The sequence below is a fragment of the Spea bombifrons genome, chromosome 3 (genome assembly GCF_027358695.1).
Source record: "Spea bombifrons isolate aSpeBom1 chromosome 3, aSpeBom1.2.pri, whole genome shotgun sequence".
In the NCBI taxonomy this organism is placed as follows: Eukaryota; Metazoa; Chordata; class Amphibia; order Anura; family Pelobatidae; genus Spea; species Spea bombifrons.
Window position 1 is genome coordinate 54,017,731 of NC_071089.1, and position 18,817 is coordinate 54,036,547.

An 18,817-nucleotide genomic window follows, 5' to 3' on the forward strand; every position below is an offset into this window, starting at 1 on the left:
GCACATCCCTCCGGGTCTGCTAATTGGCCCCAATACAGATTGTAACAGTTGGCCTCGATGATTACAAATATGCCATTTTTAAAATTCAATTATGGTTTTGGTTTTTTTTTGTCTTGTTTTTTAAACCCATTACTTAGTCTTTTACTTACCTTCAGGAACCATCTCTTTTTGCTTTTCTCAGTCCTTCTTATCACCTTTTTTTTTCTACCTGTATCAAGCTAAAACGAAGCCCTAGTTCTCTAAGGCTGGTTCAAACATAGGTTCAACCACCAGGATGGTATCTAGCGGTATGCAATTACCCCACCAAAATGGCGGGGGCCAAAACTGCAAGGCTGTGGTTCCCAACCCAGTGCTTAAGCCACACAGATAGTATGTGAAGTTTTTCCATTCTTGTATGTATACTGATTTAAAATGAAATAGGAGTATTGTTTTGTTTTGTTAGGTTAAATTAGGGGCTTATCTAGATCATTTTCCTGTAAAATAAATATACAAAAAAATTAAATAATCCATCTCCATCAGTCTGTCCAACCATCATTTCAACTGAGCCCAGTATAAAAACCACACGCGCAAAACCAAAGTGGTTTTGAAAAATCAGCTGTTAACCTGACCACAACACGTAACGTTTTTCTTAATGCTTTCCTGTTTAGGATATGCAGTTAATGATTGTTTTCCGTATAGTTAGCAACATCATATCCAGGCTGCCTCCAAATTTCATGTTGTATCTTTTTTTTTTCTTCTTCCTGGAGAGCTGTTCTTTTGGCTTCATTTTGCATGGATCACATACAGAGCCAAGGAATACAAAAAAAAGTTCTCACGCTGTGTTCCTTTCTCACTATGTCTCACTTGCAAAGTAAAAGTGTACGGATACTTGACACTTGTTCCCCCACGGTTTCCTCGACGGCTGCTCATCTGCACTCTGAAGTTGTAGAACATTTGGGGATACTGAAATGCATTCTACTTTATACCCTTTTAAAACACAAAAAAGAAAAATGACAAAATAAAACCCCTAAACTAATTGACAGCTCAGTGTGAGAGAGCTTCCCTCAACAGCAGTTGCTTTTGATAAAATCAGACTACTCTCGTATTAAGGAATATTTCTCGCCAGAGCTTATTTATTTTCTTTAATGCTCATTCAGTGGTTATGGTGCAACATTGTAGGTATCAAAGCTCCCTTGGGCAGAGCCATCTTTGTCATTATATGGAGGTCCCGGTGCCTTCGATTTTGCATAACTATTTTCACATTAACATGTAAATTGTGGCAATTGTACATATATTATCTTTCATGACTCCTTAATTTTAAATGCAATTCAAATCTGTGACAAAGACTGTAAATCAGATCCCGCAAAGACATTTTTTTTTACCTGCCAGAGGCAGTAAAAACTGACCTGTCTAGAGGAAGGAAAGCAATTTGTGCTTTCCAAGTCAAAAAAAGGTAACATTTTTCACACACTTCGAAAACCTAAAAAGGCATGTGTGTACTTAACTTTGCCTAATTGTTATTTGAAAATCCCGTTTGCTAAAAAGAAAGAAGTACACAAATAGAGGGTCTCGTCCAACAGGTCACCGTGTGTAAATAGCGTATAATTTCAAGCACTTTCAAGCTACGATTAGCTGCTTCCACATAATTATGTCCCAAACAGTCTTCCTGGAATAATATGTTAAGGTTAGATGTACCAGCTCCTTAAATCAGCCATGCATAACCAATCATTCATCCTTTTTCCATGCTAGTAATATGCTGCTACTAAAGCTCCTATAATTCCAGCTAGCCTTTGTTCTTAAACCCTATCCCAGTTTTATAACAGCTGGGAAGCTACACACTGGCCACGTCTGCTTTAACCCAGGTATCGCGTGCCGGCGGGCGGTGAGTGTCCTGTGTATACGCAATGCTGAGCAGGAGATGCCATGGGGAGTAAAGAGATCATCTATCGAGAGAGAATTTTGATGAGTCCCTCTATGCATTTGCATGCAAAAAAGTTACACTCGGATATTATATGCACACATGTATCTTCAGGAGATCCCCATGTTTTTTCACCCCCATACATGTTTACATATGAGTTACTCAGTGTGTAAGTTTGTTTTTGAGAGACCCAGAAATTCTCAAACCGATTTTTATGTCCTATCAAAAATAACACCACAGTGATAACTGTTTGCATGTTCCTGGTATGCATGTTCCTGGTATGATATTTTAAACAAGGAAAGTATTTAGCCTCCTCTCTGTAATATGTGAATCTTATTTTCAAGTAGCTCGAAGAAAAAGACTAAATTGTGAATAGTATATCCTGATCATTTTTCAATATAAGAATTTACAGCTGCGATCCCTGTGAAGAAGATATAAATGGTAGCCAGTGGAAAAATACAATGCTTTGTTTCTGTCTGTCTTCATAAGTTTTATAAGGACAATGCTATATGGAGTTCAGTTCATGTCTGAATTCCCAGTACAATAAAGACAATATGTAATGTTCCTTTTTTTTTTTTCCCCTTTTCATTTTTCCCCAATACAATGTCATCAGATACACCAGTGTAAATTGATTTTTAACACCCTCGAGTAAAGACATGTTCTAGATGGTTTGTGAAAAGCTTAGGTTTAATTTCAAGTAAAAGCGTTCAAATATAAAATAAAATGTGTTTTTTCCTCTGTATGGAGTAGCTTATTTTTCGTCCCCTTAAGCACATGCAATCTATTTTTAAGCTTACGAACGTTTTAGGCCTAGCTTTATGTCTGAGTGTTCAGAAAGTCTCATTCTAGTTGTTGTTTGCATGTTTCCCTTAAAGATAGTAAGACAGAAAATACTGATGTCTATTTTTTTTTATTTATTATAATTATACCCGATGCACAAGTATAAACATACTGTATGTAGGCCTCTTTGTTGCTGATCAGAATGGTTATTTCTAGTTGCCAACTTAAAATGTGAGTGCCATCTTAAATTAAGGAAATTAATAGTGATGGTGACCGTGCACATTAAAGGCAAATAGAACAAATGTAGATATAGAGAAAAAATGGTTAAAAAAAAAATGTTGTCCTTACATATGTCTTATTTGAAGACAAAACCTCACATGCAGCCATAATTCATTACAAAGAAACAAAAGGGTACTGATAGTGTAGAATAGATCTAATAGTAAAATGTTACTTGCTCTGAAAGTAAACAGGGATGCATCTAATAAAGAGCACCTCCAAATCTGTAACAAAACATGTATGTTCCCAGTGAAAGATTTCATGGCTTTGCAAACTGAACATGGTGTAACGCCAGCATTGGTGTAACGCTTAATATTTTATTTGCTCGCTCTTTCTGCTATAAAGGTCAAGCTGACTCAAACGTTCTTCTTTCATTCTGCATGTCGAAGGTAAATCTGATGTGTCGTAATGCCGTGCCAAAGCTTCCAATAGAGTTTTTTTTTATTCTCTGTTTTTTATCGATATTTGTCAGACAGTTCAGGAGAAATTCCCCCCCCCCATATTCATTAAGTGTTTCTAGCTGCTCATGCTGATGTCCTGCTATATTGGCTTTGATGTGGCTGTTACGGTAGAATGCTTTCATAAGTAGCGTAATCTGTGTGATCTACTGCTGTGGGAGTGCCTCCTCTCAGTCTTCATTACCTGTGTATTACAGTGGATTGATTGCTCCTATTCTTCAGTGATGCCGCTATAACATGTGGTCACTCCATAATGAATGAACGGTAACCTCGGTATAATTAAATGCTGCCCTTTGGTTCTTTGCCACATTTTCTGTGATGTGAATATTGTCTGGTTTTTCCAGTTCTGCGGTATTTAACCCTAAAAGGATTAAAGATGGAATCGCATTTTTTAAATTGTATTTATTTTTAGAGTAGTTTAGGAAATACCTTAAATAGACAGTTTGCAACAATAAAAAAATATATATAATATTATAGTATATGCATATTTTAGTCTTTTTGTTAAATTAACCATATTTTTATTGTAAATTAGTACATGAAACATAGCAAAATTAAACGATATAAGCAAATTTACTAATAATTTTAGAATTGGTCACCTTGATTTACAATAAGATTCATTGAATTTGCTTGATACGATTACTGTTTCCAAAATGGAGAGACCTCTAAATGTAACTTGCCCCCTACTGGTCAGACATCACTTCAAAACCATTCAGAATTTGACATAAACACCAAAGATCACATATGCAGTGTATATTCCATAAAAAGAACTCTAATAAAATCTGATGTCTGGAAACCGATAACAACTGTTTTCTGTTGGAGAACATCTATTATCTAAAGGTTCTCTGTAACAAATTTCAGCCTCCGACTATCTGACATGATTTTTTTTTCTGAAGTGTTTCAATTGTTTGTGTTACTTGGCTGAAAAGGTAATATTAAAAAAATAAAGAAAGAAAGAAATGTGCAATGATTAAAGTATATAATAAGCAGCATGGCGGATATATTTACTAACTAGGTTATAACCCAAAATCAATCTCCTTTTTTTGTCTTACATTGAATACATTAACTGTGAGGATGTTATGTATTAGGGGTGTTATGTATTAGGCCGCAGGCTTATGTTGCCTGGCAACTTCCCAGGGTAGGCCCTGTTTTGGGGGTGTGGCTTCCTGCAAGAGGTGGGGATAATTATTCAAAGGGGGTGTGGCAATGCATGGCGTGGCCAAGGACCACTCCCCAGCCTTGACAATGAAGAAATTGACCAAGAGTAGCAGGGTAGGACCGGGGGTGACTAGAAGTCCCTGGCCATCGACAGCGAGGCTGCATGTTAGGTTTTTTAATTGTATTATTATCATTCAGCTGCTAGTATTCAGCCGGCAGCCACACACTGCAGGGCCCGACAGTATCGATAAGCATGCAGCTTACCAGACACCGGCCCGCCTGGTGTGACAGATGGCCAGTCCAGGCCTGCGGGGAATCAGCACTTCACTCGGAACTCTGGATCAAAGCCAGAGAGTTCCTAAGTATGCTTAAACAGAAATCCCAGAACTGCCTTAACCACTGAAAAAATTACAGATTATTAGTTAGCGTGTCTATTATTGAAACAAAGATAAGACGTGGCCTAAGCGATGAAGAATTGTTGTGACTTGGATACTCTATTGGATAGTCATGCAAAATGATATACCTTTAACATCATCTTTTCACATTAATCATTTGTTTGAACAATAACCCAGTAGAAAATCTAGGAAGTTAACATTTGCTATAATCGGTAATATATTATAGCTATTCCCTAGGCTTCCACAGATTGACCCAATACATGAAGACAAGCATGCTCCATGCATTTCACTAAATCTCTTCTCATTTCTTATTTTCCTAACGTCACAAAAATATATCCTCGCCTTGATCATGCATATCCCTCTGATGATAAAATAACTTGTTTATGAGAAATTTAAACGATTTGTTTACCACAAAGTAGGAAAGATAACATTAATATCCAGGCAAGACGGTGGATTATAAAAGCTTTTTCCATGCTAGCTTCTGAAACTCATCTCTTTGGTATTTTCTAATTCCACAGGAAATAGAAAGGCATTAGGCTCATTTGCTGTCTAGACAATGCAACCCAAGGGCCTTTTGAGAGCTTTTAGGTGACCTGATGAAATGTAGCCCTGACAGCCACTTGCCCGTCCCCCTTTTTAGTATTGCATGATCAGCCCCCTTAACATAGTCTATTAAATAGATACAAATTTGTTGTGTTGTTTTGTTAGTCTGTTGTGAAACCATTCCATTAAATAAAGCCATGTTGGAAGTGGCTCCTCATTTACACATTTCCAAGATGTCTGTGTAAGAAATGACTTTCAAATAAAATGTATGGTGTTGTACATTTTCTGGGAAGTGATCAATCTGCGACTGTGCATCAAAGATATTGAAACTTAAAACAATGCATCATCTTCTTTAATTGATGCTGGCAACACCAAAGCTTAATGGGATGATAACTGGCAACGCAGAGAGTAACAAGAAGTTAGGAGCTATTGTATCATACCTGGTTGAAATGCTAATGAGGCATGTAATTTTTCCGTGTTCTAACATGCATGAATTAAACTTCATCATTGTGCGACCTTCCTAAAAACCAATCTGGGTTCGTGGTCAGATCTTATGATGCACGTTATTTGGAAGTTGCTGGAGCTGAACATCTGTTGTGTCACTTGTTTGAACATAGACTAATGTTTGGTTGGAAGGGAATTCCCTGCAAACTATAGTTATTTAGGAACCACGTTTCGAAATGTGGAATTGAATCATGTAGAATATTAAACATAGAACCTTTTGCATTGTATGTCTATCTTCTGATTTTTTTTTTTTACGGTTCCTTGGAATTTCTACTTATAATAATTTTATACTGATGGGTACATTCTCAAATACACAAACATTTATTTGCAATATAGAGAGTTATTCCTTTTCGTTTACATTGTAAAGCTATACCGTAAACTGTATTTTCTTTTGATAACCTTGTGCTTCAGCTTTAAGAAACCGATTTATAGTTATTGCTTTCGTAAGATTGCCTAGTGACACTAGGCAATAATGGCTTCATTGATGTGCTGCTATTGTAAGCAACATCTTACCAGAATTTTGCTGGTTTAATCAGCCCCCTCCCTTCACTGTAATTTAATTGTTGGAGATATAGGAAGATAAACACGTGGGGGAAATTGCATTCATATTACGCTGAATGTAAGATTAATCAGTCATCCATTCAATGATTTTACTAAGGTCTGGCATCAAAAAAGAAGCCGGGAAAAGACAAATACAGTAATAAGAGAGGTGGTTCCAGAATCCTGGTGTTTTCCTTTGAACCATCATTCAGGGACCAGCAATGCCTATTAGAGCCTGTTTATTAATCATGGCAAGACTTATCATTAGTTTCAACCTTCATTTGAAAAGACCTGTTCTCTTGACTCTGACGGTGACCTGATTCAATGCTCACGCCAGATTAGTCCCAGGGCACTTGTGCACGGAGACTGCCAAATAGCAATGTTTTTGTGATTCCGGCTATAATCCGCCAGTGAATGATCTAATGCTGTTAAACATATTCTATTTAGCATTTATGTCTTTGCACTGCTGCCAGTATGTTTTTTTATTTTTTTTTATTTTGTCACTTTACCCATTCCATTAAGAATCGGGATGAACATTTTGCATCTGTTTGCAAAGCTGTTTAGCACTCCGGCAGTGTCATTTACACAGTGGTAAAGGCAAAATGAGCCAAAACCACTTTAAGCTTTTTGTTATCTTAGGAATCAAAATAGCACAGTGAGCTGAAAGAGAAAATAATATTTATTATTATATTAGTGATTTCCTTCTAATGTACGATCGTACGCCTTTATTGTCATTTTTTATGTTGGTTGTGTACAGAATTGCTGTCTCCTGCTGTGTTATAATTGCATCTTCCTTTTTACGTGATTGTGTACTCTGGTTGGGAATGGGGTTTCTTCTTGGCATTAATCATAACTTATCAGGATATTGTAAATATCCTGTGATACAATCTTAAACAGTGCAGGACAATTAATGTCAACCTTATTCATATAATTGGTGGCTTTTTAACCTTACCAGGAACACCATGCAGGGAAGCCAAGTCTACAGAACATCGTGATTCTCAGAACCAAGTCTGCGGGATTATATTAGAAACCTTTCCCGCACATTTATCAATGGTAAAATGAATCCGTACTGGAAACTCTGACGCCAATAACTTTCTTGCTACAAGAGCAACCAAGGACCCATCAGCGAGGGAGAATTCTTCTTCTTTTAATAGGTCAGGGGCTTGATCTAGGACAAGTTTTGACTCCATAATAAGAGTAATGGGGTGGATTGTATTCCATTTGTTTTTTTTTCTTTGTGCATTGATAATCATTTTGAATCCTTCTGTCCAAAAAAAATTTACAGAACGATGAACAAGTTATATATAACGTATTTGCTCGATTTTGAGACTAATTGAATGATATAAAAAAATTCAGAAAAAAAGTTCTTTTTTTTACCAGAAAACATTGTTTAATCATTACAACTAATGACACTAATATGCACGCTTAAACTCTGGCACTTACTTATACACACAGTAATGTACAGTAGTGTTGGAGGTTGTAATTTTATGTATACAAAATCTTGTATACTGGCCTGTCTATCAAGCAGTGGCTCAGAGATGAGTAGCACATCTTTAGGAACAACATGTCCAATGATGCTCAGTTCATTGTGCGGTGCAATATGTTGGTGACCTATAAATCAATAAATAATAACAAAAATATGTGTCGGACATTCTATAGAGAAGCAGTATATGGTAACAAAAGGGGGTGGTTTGCAGTCTCCTAACTTTGAGTCAGCCATTTGTCGTTTTAGAGCCAGTCATTGTGACATTTCTCCATGGGGTGAAAGCCATAGTCACTCTTGCTTGAAGGTGCCTTAGCTTGCATGAGGCCTAGTTAGGACTCTTTTTTTTGTGAGCAGACATCATCTATCTGATTGTACTTGTAAAAGAGGAATGAGCTGGTACCCTGCTGACTAAATCGTTCTCCGGAGTGGTATTTGTTACAGAGTGTCTTAGTTAACTAAGCTCGATGCTCAGAATGACTGTCATTAAGAATCTGAATGGCTGTGCACAAGGGTTTATTCGTGTGTATGCCGGCATGAAAATATCTATACCATTTGCATACGTAAACACTAATAAGGGGGATTCGGGGCTGCGTTCAGAATGGTGAGATGTGTCTTTAGGATGACATACAAATTTTCTTCCGTGCATGATGTTTACACAAATCCTCTGAGACTAATGGACGCATTTATCATTGCATCACAAATTCCTGGGTGGAAGGGTAGATGTCACATTGATTACCTCACTGGAGGCATGTTTAATTAAAAGGTAATTGGTGGCACTATGTTAGATGTGGCTTATATAAATCCTTTCAAGGTAAAAGTCCTGAACAGATTAAACTAAAGCTAACATTTAAAAACTTGTCCCCTTACATTTTGTGATTGTTGACCTGCATTTTCTTTGAGTTGGTCCATAGTTTATCCTCTGCTTAGGAAATTGGGTGCATGCAATAAATGAAATGCCATAAACCACCCTTGGAAATTCACTTTGCAGAAGACGGTGTGTTGTGGTTGCCAAAACACTTGTGGAAATTATTGTGTAGATCGTATCATTGAGTAATTAAATTTTGCACCCCAAACCATAGAAGTCATTCCAAAATAGGATTTGTCGTGTGAGTTTCTTGCAAATTAGTGTTTAAAATAGCAGTCACATCATATTGTGGCCGTAGCAGATACATTTTTCAAGCACAACACTTTGTCACAACTGTCATCTCATGAAGCTTTACCTACAGCAGGATTGTTAATGTGCATACTTATGGCTGGGCTTCCCCTGCTGGTTATTTTGTGTTCATTTATTGCATGGGTTTAATAAGGTTCATGTTTTTGTCCAGTCATCTTTTATTCATTCTGCGTTGTCAGGTTATTTGGCAGCGTGTATATTTTCACCATGGTAAAGTCTCCTTCAACAAATCCTCCTCTCTCTCACTGTGTGTGAATAATCACATTTTAAAGGTTACACCAGGTCAAGCCTTGCTGTGGAAACTGGAGTCTGCCTGCTGAACGCCCACAACCCCCCTTCCACCCTTAATATATTTTAGGCCTTACAGAGTAGTATCACGTGACCTCCATTACTTTTCTGAATGAGTTACATCGGGTTTGTGAGAGGAAATCCCTGGAAGGCATGTACTTGTGGAAATGCATGGGTCCTGTCACTCATTCCAGCACGTGTCCCCAGGGGATTATCAGAGCAAGGGTTTGCAAAGCCACCAGAATTAAAGTGTACTGTGACATTACAGCTGGATGTTTTGTTACCTGGCTTATTCCCAGAAGGTTTTACAACCTCTTCACTTACAAATGTGTGAAACCCATGGCTGTGTGTACAGTGTCTTCTGTCCCCTGTGATTCAAAGCTGATTGTATTTTTAAAAAATTATCTTATTCAACACCAAAGCTAATTGCCAATGATTGCGTTGTTACAGCGAACTTTTGTTTATTGCACACACTTTTCTCTCTTATTTTCTATTAAATAGTTATCTTCGTACATAGAGGTATGGTGATAGCACCACATGATATTTGACATTATTTAACATTATGAATGTTTCATAACAGAGAAGCATTTTTTTCCATGCTGATATGTTGATAGTACTGACCCCCTCCTTACGAGCTTTTTTAAAAAATTGTTATTGTTCCTTTTAATACTTTCTATCTACATACTCTACCAAACAGTAATTGATGGTTATTTATTTCAATGATTTTGAACTTTACATGAAATCTTTACTCTCTTACTCATCCTGCAGGACTTATCTGGCTCCATTGATGACTTGCCAACTGGGACAGAAGCAACACTTAGCTCTGCTGTCAGCGCCTCGGGTTCTACAAGCAGTCAGGGGGACCAGAGTAATCCAGCGCAGTCACCCTTCTCACCTCATGCCTCGCCACATCTTCCCAGCATCCAAGGTGGAGGTCCGTCACCATCCCCTGTGGGGTCACCTGTCGGAAGCAACCAATCACGATCAGGGCCAATATCTCCTGCAAGCATCCCTGGTGAGTGTTACATGCTTATGAGCTTTGTTTTATTATTAAAACACTGTTTTGCATGTTCCACACAACACCAGGATCTACAAACTTAGGCTAGATATGTAAAACAATATTTCATTTTATTCTTTGAGCACAAAAGAAGGCCTGTGCTAAGGAATGTTTATAATCTTTATAATGGATTTAAATGCTAAATTCCCGTATAGACTTTTTCCAATGGTAGGTTATAAGCCAATTTCATTGTGGGTCAGAAGATTGACCAGAAGTCAAAATCTGTTGATTCCTGGATCTTCTCGAGCTGTTGAAATTGTAATCAGGAAGGAGATTCTACATATGTCTATGACCTCAAATACTAATCTTCCTCAAGCTGCTTATTAAACAATTACTCAAGCATGTTTTGTGGGCGCTGTGGTATGGAAAGCAGGGTCCTAATTTATTGTGTGGTTGGTTTATTTATTTATTTAATAAAATGCCAGCCTTCAGCAATGGTCTGACATACCATCCTCAATGTTTTAATCCTATTAACTACAAGAACCTTTAAGGGGCCATTTCTTAATGAAAGTATATCAACATATCGTGTTGATTTGCGTTTTCATAAAGTCCACAATATGATTTAACCTAAAGATTAAACTAGCCTTGTATTATCCCAGGTTTTACTCTCATGCAATTTTCCTCTTTAATATGAAACATATTTCCTTTTTTTGTGCATTTTTTCTTCACATTTCTTTCCTGAGAATTCAAGCAAGCTAGTGTTTCATAATGAGATCATGTACAGTAAGAATACGTTTGAGTACGTGAATCGATGCCCTTGCATCATGAAAAAATGAGATCTTGTAAATGGGATGATTCTGTCTTTTTTGCTGTTTGACTAATTCCAGTGAAAGCAGCAGCGAAAGCTGACACAGCACATCATCAAAATGCACGGCTGCTGCCAGACAGCGTAGCAAATGCTAATTTCATTTGTCTTGCTTCCCGTGCCAAATTGTACCAGTTTACTAACAAAGCAAAAATGTAAATAAGGCAAACAGACTCAAGGCTTGCTTTTTTCACTTTGCTTGCTTTTTTCGTTTCTCCTAACGCCACCAACCCTCATTCTCCTTCCTAACCCGTTTATCGGCCAGTGTCAGCACTTTCCCTAGCAAGTGGCCTCAGCAGTATAGTTGCCCGTTAAATATTAAGCAGGGGCACAAGGTCTTGGCGAGGTAATGTACTGGGAAGCTTTAAATTACACTTCTTTTTTTCATAAAGTTCCCTTAATAAATAAAACTTTATTTGGCCCTTCGTTGGTTGTCAGGTTATGGAAGAAACTACTAGCGATCACAGACTGAGAACGTGTTGAGTCTCTACTGTGCATACTGTAAATCTTTATAGTATTGTCAACACTGTTGTTAAAGTTAATAGTAGATCTGGTTAGTTCAGAAAGCATATTACGTCTATCAAACCGGTGCTGTCTGCACAACTTTTAAATACATTTGTCCGGTCCTGTTACAGTGTACATCGCAGCTAAACGATGTGATACTAAATACCAGCTAAACAACTAATTACCAATTCCATGTGTTTAATATATCTAGAGGTTTTGCATGCTCCAATAAAAGGTTGTTACAATTCGCTCTCGTGTTCTACTATAATGGTGGAGGTACAATCAAAGAATAGCAAGTAGTAAAAAAAACTCCCTCAATATATTGTCAATATCAGTTTCCCTTATGGGTTGTAGTAATTGTGATTCATTAACTATATAGTGTCAGGCTTACAGCTACTAATAGTGGCCTTGCTGTTCAGTCTGACATTTCATATGTCAACACCAACCGCTCAGTCCGCCATTGATTTTCCCCTCCCTGGACCAGTCAAGGGAGATGAGAGAATCTTCTCTAATAGGCCCATACTATCCTGCAGAAGACAAACAGTGCCTGAAAATCAGCGCTGTGCTGTGAAAACTGGGACTGTTGGCTGCACAAGATGAGAGACGTGCCTTCACTGCTCCCTCAATGAAGTCAAATATGGTGAGCTGTCGCTGTAAGATGACTTTCATGCAGTCTCTCCACATTAACTGCGTATCAAGCAGGGCCACCTCTGCCCTGCCTGCACACCAATCTCAATGGGATTTGCACAGCATAGCGAGCTGAAAGGCTGCAAACACAATGTAGGTTTTTTTTCCTATTTTGTGTCAGGCAACCTTTGTATAGATTAATTAGCATTAGGCCGTAACTGTGCATTGATTCTTTCAGCAGAGCATTTAATACACTAAAATACTAGTAGTAATAATAATAAAATCCAGCAATATCGGAACATCATATAGGTAGTCTAGTTAGTTGCAGTAACTGCAATGCTGGGAGGATGATCTGTACAATTCAAATCAATGAGCTTCTACTTCTCCGTAATGAAACATGAGAGGGATGTATTCTTATTCATGCCCTACAGAATTACTCTTCGCATTGGTGTAAATCTGAAAGTGCCTCTAAACCCTTAATTAAGAAAGCAAAAATTCTAAACGTTTCTATTTTAATGCGCTAGTTAAAACAAAGCGCAATTTAATTCAAGACAACATTTACCGGAAACAAAAAGAGAACAATGTAGAGGAGCCGCATAATGGTCTAGCTGAAATTTGCATTAGAGCAGTGTATTTGTAATTAATTTCTAACACCACAAATAACTATACAACAATATAAAATGATTTGGTTACCTAGTCCCTAATATAATATGTCTTGAAAACCAAATAAGGATGGTGTCTTCTTGCTCCTTGAGGGGGCTATGCCAGGATACCCTGTTACAACTTCAATTGACCATGGACTGTCCTGGGGAAGACCCCGGCTAATAGATTTTATACCCCCCAGATCCTGCAGCGACTTTTATTTCAGCCGCAGAACTGAAATTATTAATTAAGAAAACAGAAGTCTTCAAAATGAGTCTGTATTTAGAAAAATACAATGACAATATTTAGTTTTGTCAACATTTGGTCTTAATGGTTAACTAAGTTGAACTAAAATTAGCAATTTGAAGTATTTTTGCTTCAAAGAGATCCGGCTCTCACTTGCACTGTTATAGCAGCTCTTGGCTTTTACACACAATGAAATGGGGTACATTCAGTTTTTGCAGTTATTTCAAATGGGACATTTCTGGGATCATGTATAATAAATAACATTCCTAGTTCGGTGCCACTTGGTGATTTTATTCTTCTTCTGGTATTAATTGCTTTATGCATAAAATTTAAAAGGTTTATTTTATCTGTTTTACCACATTTTTCATAATTTATAGATTTGGTCGGAATATTTTCTATTTTAACAATTATCTAGATTATACAATGTAATTTGTTCTTCACATTTTTTTGTATATATAGGCAGAAACGCTACAGCTGGAATGTTAAAAACATTTTTTTTTAAAAAATAAAGTCTACGTTGTCTTTATGAAGAAAGTAATTAAAATGCCAAATTAAAAATGCAAGACATACCTTCCAGCTAATTTTTTTTGAATCCAGAAGAAAATCAGATTTATAAAAGGAAATATTAAATGCTAAACAAAATATAACATAACCAGTATTTCTATCTGATTTAAAATGTTTTCAGGGTTGTTTTTTTAACCTTTAAATATACTAGTGTTACATCCATGAGAAGTTTATACTGTTTATAAGCTTTGATTGCAGAATCACTGCAGATTTTCCTAATGGGAGCATCCTAAGAATATCCCATTTCCACTTGTGACAGACAGATTCTAATACCAATTGCATGAATGATACTGGAACACTCACACAATTGGGCACTGGCTATAGCCCACTAATTCTTGGATATAGATAGGGTTGGCACCTTTTCACCCAAGTGACAAGTACAGCCAAGAGGCCCACCTAGCGCCTCCAGCTTCATGGAAACTTACTTTAAAGACTGTAGTCTGTAGTCCGTCTAACACATGGTGCAAGATAAGACACTATGCTGTTAATACAGGTTTGCCTTATGGGACCGTGCTGAGTGGTAATAGGTCTGCATTAATAATTTGTATTGCATCCACCCCACCCCCCTGCCCCAGGTTAGTCTGCTCCTGGATATAGATTTAGACCCATCAAAGCCCATCATTTTCTAGCATATGTCATGTGTTTTTCCTACTCTTTAGTAGACTTGTCATTCTTTTGTCCCATTTTCTTACCCAATTTGTGAGTCTCGTAGGTTGGTACTTGCTCTTCAATTAAGTATTTTAGTTATCCACTCCATATTTCATTCTCTCTCTCTCTCCACATTTGCACCTCAGATTCCCATGCTGCATCCTTGTGATGCGATTTGGTGTTGAATAATGAGGAACAGAATTGGTTTTGGCATGAGACAAACGGAATGCCGACATCAATCCCAAACTGCATTAATCTTTAATAATCCACATCTGCATGTTTTATAAATGGTGTAACCGGTGATTGTTAATGGTGCTACTCTCCTTTCAAAAGATAAGTGACAAGGAGCTTGTGCCTGGAAACTTCATTAAACGCATTCAAACAGGAGTTCTGCGTGACCTTGCTAGCGATTCTAAACTAATGAAAGGTTTAACTTGATTAAAAAGACACAAAGACATGTACGGCAGAGAGTAGCTTGTTTGTGCATTATATGCACCTTGTTCTGTCTATACTATTTATGTGGAATCTCCAGTATTTTTTGTATATGACACACTCAGATCACAGAGTACTCATGATTCATTCTAAAGATAAACTGTAAAAGGGCGATCTCATTAGTTTAGTTTGGTGCTGTCCGTCTGAGCTCGGTAGGGTATTAAGATGTATCTTTACACCTATATTAGAATGCCAACGCTGTGAAGGACAACACCGTTTGCTAAAATGTGTTCAAACATTAAAAATGCGCGTATAGAAATATTGCATGTTCTGTGTGGACTAAACATTTTGGGGACAAGACTCCCTTAAGTGGTTTGTAGGCTGTCTTTGGTTCATACAAGTGATATCAGTAGGTCTCGTGTCAAACCATCTTGACTTAGTAGGGAAAATTGTACTTTGCGTTTCCGAGGCTTTGTTGAAATCTCTGGTTAAACATGTCTAATGTTTGCAAACCCACCCCATTCCATTCTGTCTCATCTCTTTTCTTCCCTTGCCTCCTATCAAGTGTTCTGTTGATAACAGTGCCTCAGGCATACACACGTTAAGTACAAGTGTCTTTTGTTAACATGGAATTGCCATTTGTGTACTCATTTGGGTCACAAGCCCCCTTTCAACATCTTATTGAAATGTTCTTACTAAGGATTTGTACAGAAATTCTGTTAGTTGCATTCATCTAACATTGTAAATATTCTGAAAAGATATGAACTAAATGTCAGAATGAGGCACGTAGGACTTGTGTTTTATGGACGTTTAGATTTATGGAACAAGATGTATTTTTTAAAATGACTTCTAACGATTTTGTATTTTGATTTTTTTTCTTTCATATTCTGATTATTTTCCTCTATAAAAATACAAATTTACTGGGTATTTATTAAATTGATATAATTAAAAAAAAATTAAATGTATTATTTTGTGTCTTTATAGGAAGCCAGATGCCTCCTCAGTCATCAGGGCAGTCGGAATCCAGTTCCCGTCCTTCCTTGAGCCAGTCACCAATGCCACAAGAACGAGGTGAGTAAATTCTGGGTTGCAAAATTGAAAGTGAATAAAGGCTTTTTGTATTACAAATTATATCGTTTTTATGTCTAGAAAATAGAACTTGTATATGTTTTATAACTATTTTTATAATGTATCTACCTATGGCAGCAGCCCCCCCCCCCGAACCAGCCAGCTACTTCAGACCCTAGCTGCCCTCAAGTACTTTGCGTTGGTCTGTGGAGAGGAAACATAGGCAATTGCTGTTTGTCATGAATTCATCAGATATTGTGTATACAATAGGCCTGTAACTAGGTCTGATGGGCCATCCAGCAAACCTTCAATATGCCAAGGGCCAATGGCACAGTACCTTTCCATAATACCTCACCATGTATATCCAGCTGACAGCCACACTTATGTTACTTAGCAGCCTCTGGCCTTAACGTGTCAGGGGACTTTTTATCCCCAGTCTGTCCTGGACTGACACAGCTGCCGGTTTTTGGCTCATCAATCCCGTTTCTGTGCTTTCTATATGTATAATAAATGTTCTACAGTATTTCTATGGGGTGTAGGGATTCAGTGTGAGTATAAGCAGTGATTCCAGTTTTGTTAGTGGTCTCCTGGACTATTGTTTTGCCTTTTTTTCAAATATTGTCGAAGGATATTTTTAAGATTTTTAAGAATTTTCCTGATTTTCACAGCTCATTTTTCACCAGTGCAAAAAAATGAAACCATTACATATGCATACCTGCAATAGACAGTCTTATATTTTCTCCCTTTGAATATATTGCTTTTTTTCTGTCAAGCAAATCTTGCAAAAGTGAATTGATATGTGTCTAGTTATAAACTTAGCGCAATGCTGACAAAAGACAGCAGCCGGGCTCCGTTTTAGCTGCTGCCAGGATTAATGCTATATTTATTAATCTGCTATATGTTTGTGTTTGCTAGTCCTTGAACGCTGGGCATTGTTTTAACGTAAGCACAGAAAGGGAACAGACTGTGAAATGACAGACAAGGTTTGCTGGGCTGAGTCACACTGGGAATTCACCTGGATCTGAGCCATCAAAGGCAACAGTCAGCTTTCAACTGCATTTGGGCGTTTAAAATTAGATTATAAGCCCTTTATAAAATGCTGTGCCGTCCAAACTCTTCTTGTTTTACACTGCTTATGTTTATTGCCACAGCAGACTGTATTTGTTAATCGTTTATCCTTTGTGTCTAATTTTGTTGTGCTATGCCTAATTCATATTAAATCTCAGTGTTAAACCCATATGTGTGTATCATGAAGTTTTAGTAAGCTTGTGAGCAGGGCCCTCTTTACCTAATGTATCGGTTTGTCTTAGTCTCTCGATTCTAGGTTTGTCGTACCCCTTGAAAAATGTATATTGTATGAAGCGCTGAATAACTTGGCACTGTATAGATGAAAGATAATAATGAAGAATAGACATCTTTATGTGTTCTTGCTTGAAGCAGCCAACACTTTTGGCCCGTGAGGGGTCTTGTTAGACTTGTTGAACTCTGGAGCTGGGTAGTAGTGTGCATGCATAGTGTTCAACAAAACACATCTCCTGCAAACCAAAGAACTGAATACCTCCATGCATTTGCAAGGGGAAATTTATATTTAATGGTGACACTCAGCAATTATAAGATTTAAGGTGCGGGAAGTTTGAAGTTGTGGTGAGCAGGATCCACTAAAAAAGATTGCACATTTGACCCCAGGCATTTTACTATTTACTGTTTCTGAAACTGTCGTGGTATTTGTGCTTTGTTTTATGCCTGCCAAGTCTTTATGGAATGTAGAGTTCTCTGTATATTCATATCTCCAGAGCTTCAGTGCTAGATTCCTTCTCCATCACTTCCCTCTTTACATAAGCACCAGTCACCATTTGGTTGCACATTGAACTATTTAAATTCATACATTTAGGACATGTCGTACTTTATCAGAATAGATATAGGATACAAGTGTTACTGGCGTGGTTAAGTATTACAGAGCTAGCTTTACTGTCTCTCCAGCTAGTTACTAATGAAAGAACTGTATTTAGATTGAATGAAATCCACTGTGACGGCACTTGCCTTGGACTGCTAGTTCAATGTTCTCTCCATTGCAATACCTGGTATAGCTGTCTGGAATGTTCATTGATAAAGATAAAATGCACGTGAAATCTCTAACTGCCTATTCAAGAAGTGCTTGGTATCTTCCTCAAGCACCATACATGGCTCCAGAATTGCGGATTTGGTATGAAATGCTAAATTCAGAGGCAACCTAGATAAAAATTTTTTTAAAAAAACCCTGCAATCTCCTTATAATAACTAGTTAAGGAGGGGTTTTGTTATACTCCTTAGAATCCTTTGTGGTTTTGAGTTTTAGCAGACACTTGTTGAAGCCAACGTATTTGATGAGACTGATGTCATAAGAATCAGTAGGCCAAGATAGAAGAAAAAAAACAAAAACCCCACATGGTTGCTCTACATCTTGGCAATAGTTTAATTGACCGTTTCAAAAGTGCGCAGGGTGCCAGATTCTTTGGAATGGTATGTCAGCTCTCTTTCCGACTCACTCCTTTGTGGTTAGCCCATGTAGATACTTTTAGCACATTAGATTTGAGAGTAACGTGCCAAGAATTTTCTTCTTCCCCAGACGCAAATAACGTTTCTTCAATGTTATAAATATCTCGCCTGCATAATGTTGTCCCACTTAAGACAGCAATGCATCAGCCACCTCTTCCTTAATGCTGTTTCACAATTTCCACTGAAACAAATG

The 18,817-nt window shown here is 37.5% G+C and overlaps 1 protein-coding gene across 3 annotated transcripts in view; it reads left to right on the top strand.

Annotated features, from left to right (window-relative positions):
- The window catches only part of ARID1B (AT-rich interaction domain 1B), a 157,900-nt gene that overhangs the window by 105,451 nt on the left and 33,632 nt on the right, over positions 1-18,817 (top strand). For all 3 annotated transcript variants that reach the window (XM_053461266.1, XM_053461267.1, XM_053461268.1), the window contains exons 5-6: positions 10,265-10,511; positions 16,006-16,092. In XM_053461266.1, the coding sequence (XP_053317241.1) occupies positions 10,265-10,511; positions 16,006-16,092 (334 nt within the window). The remainder of the gene's footprint in view (positions 1-10,264; positions 10,512-16,005; positions 16,093-18,817) is intronic.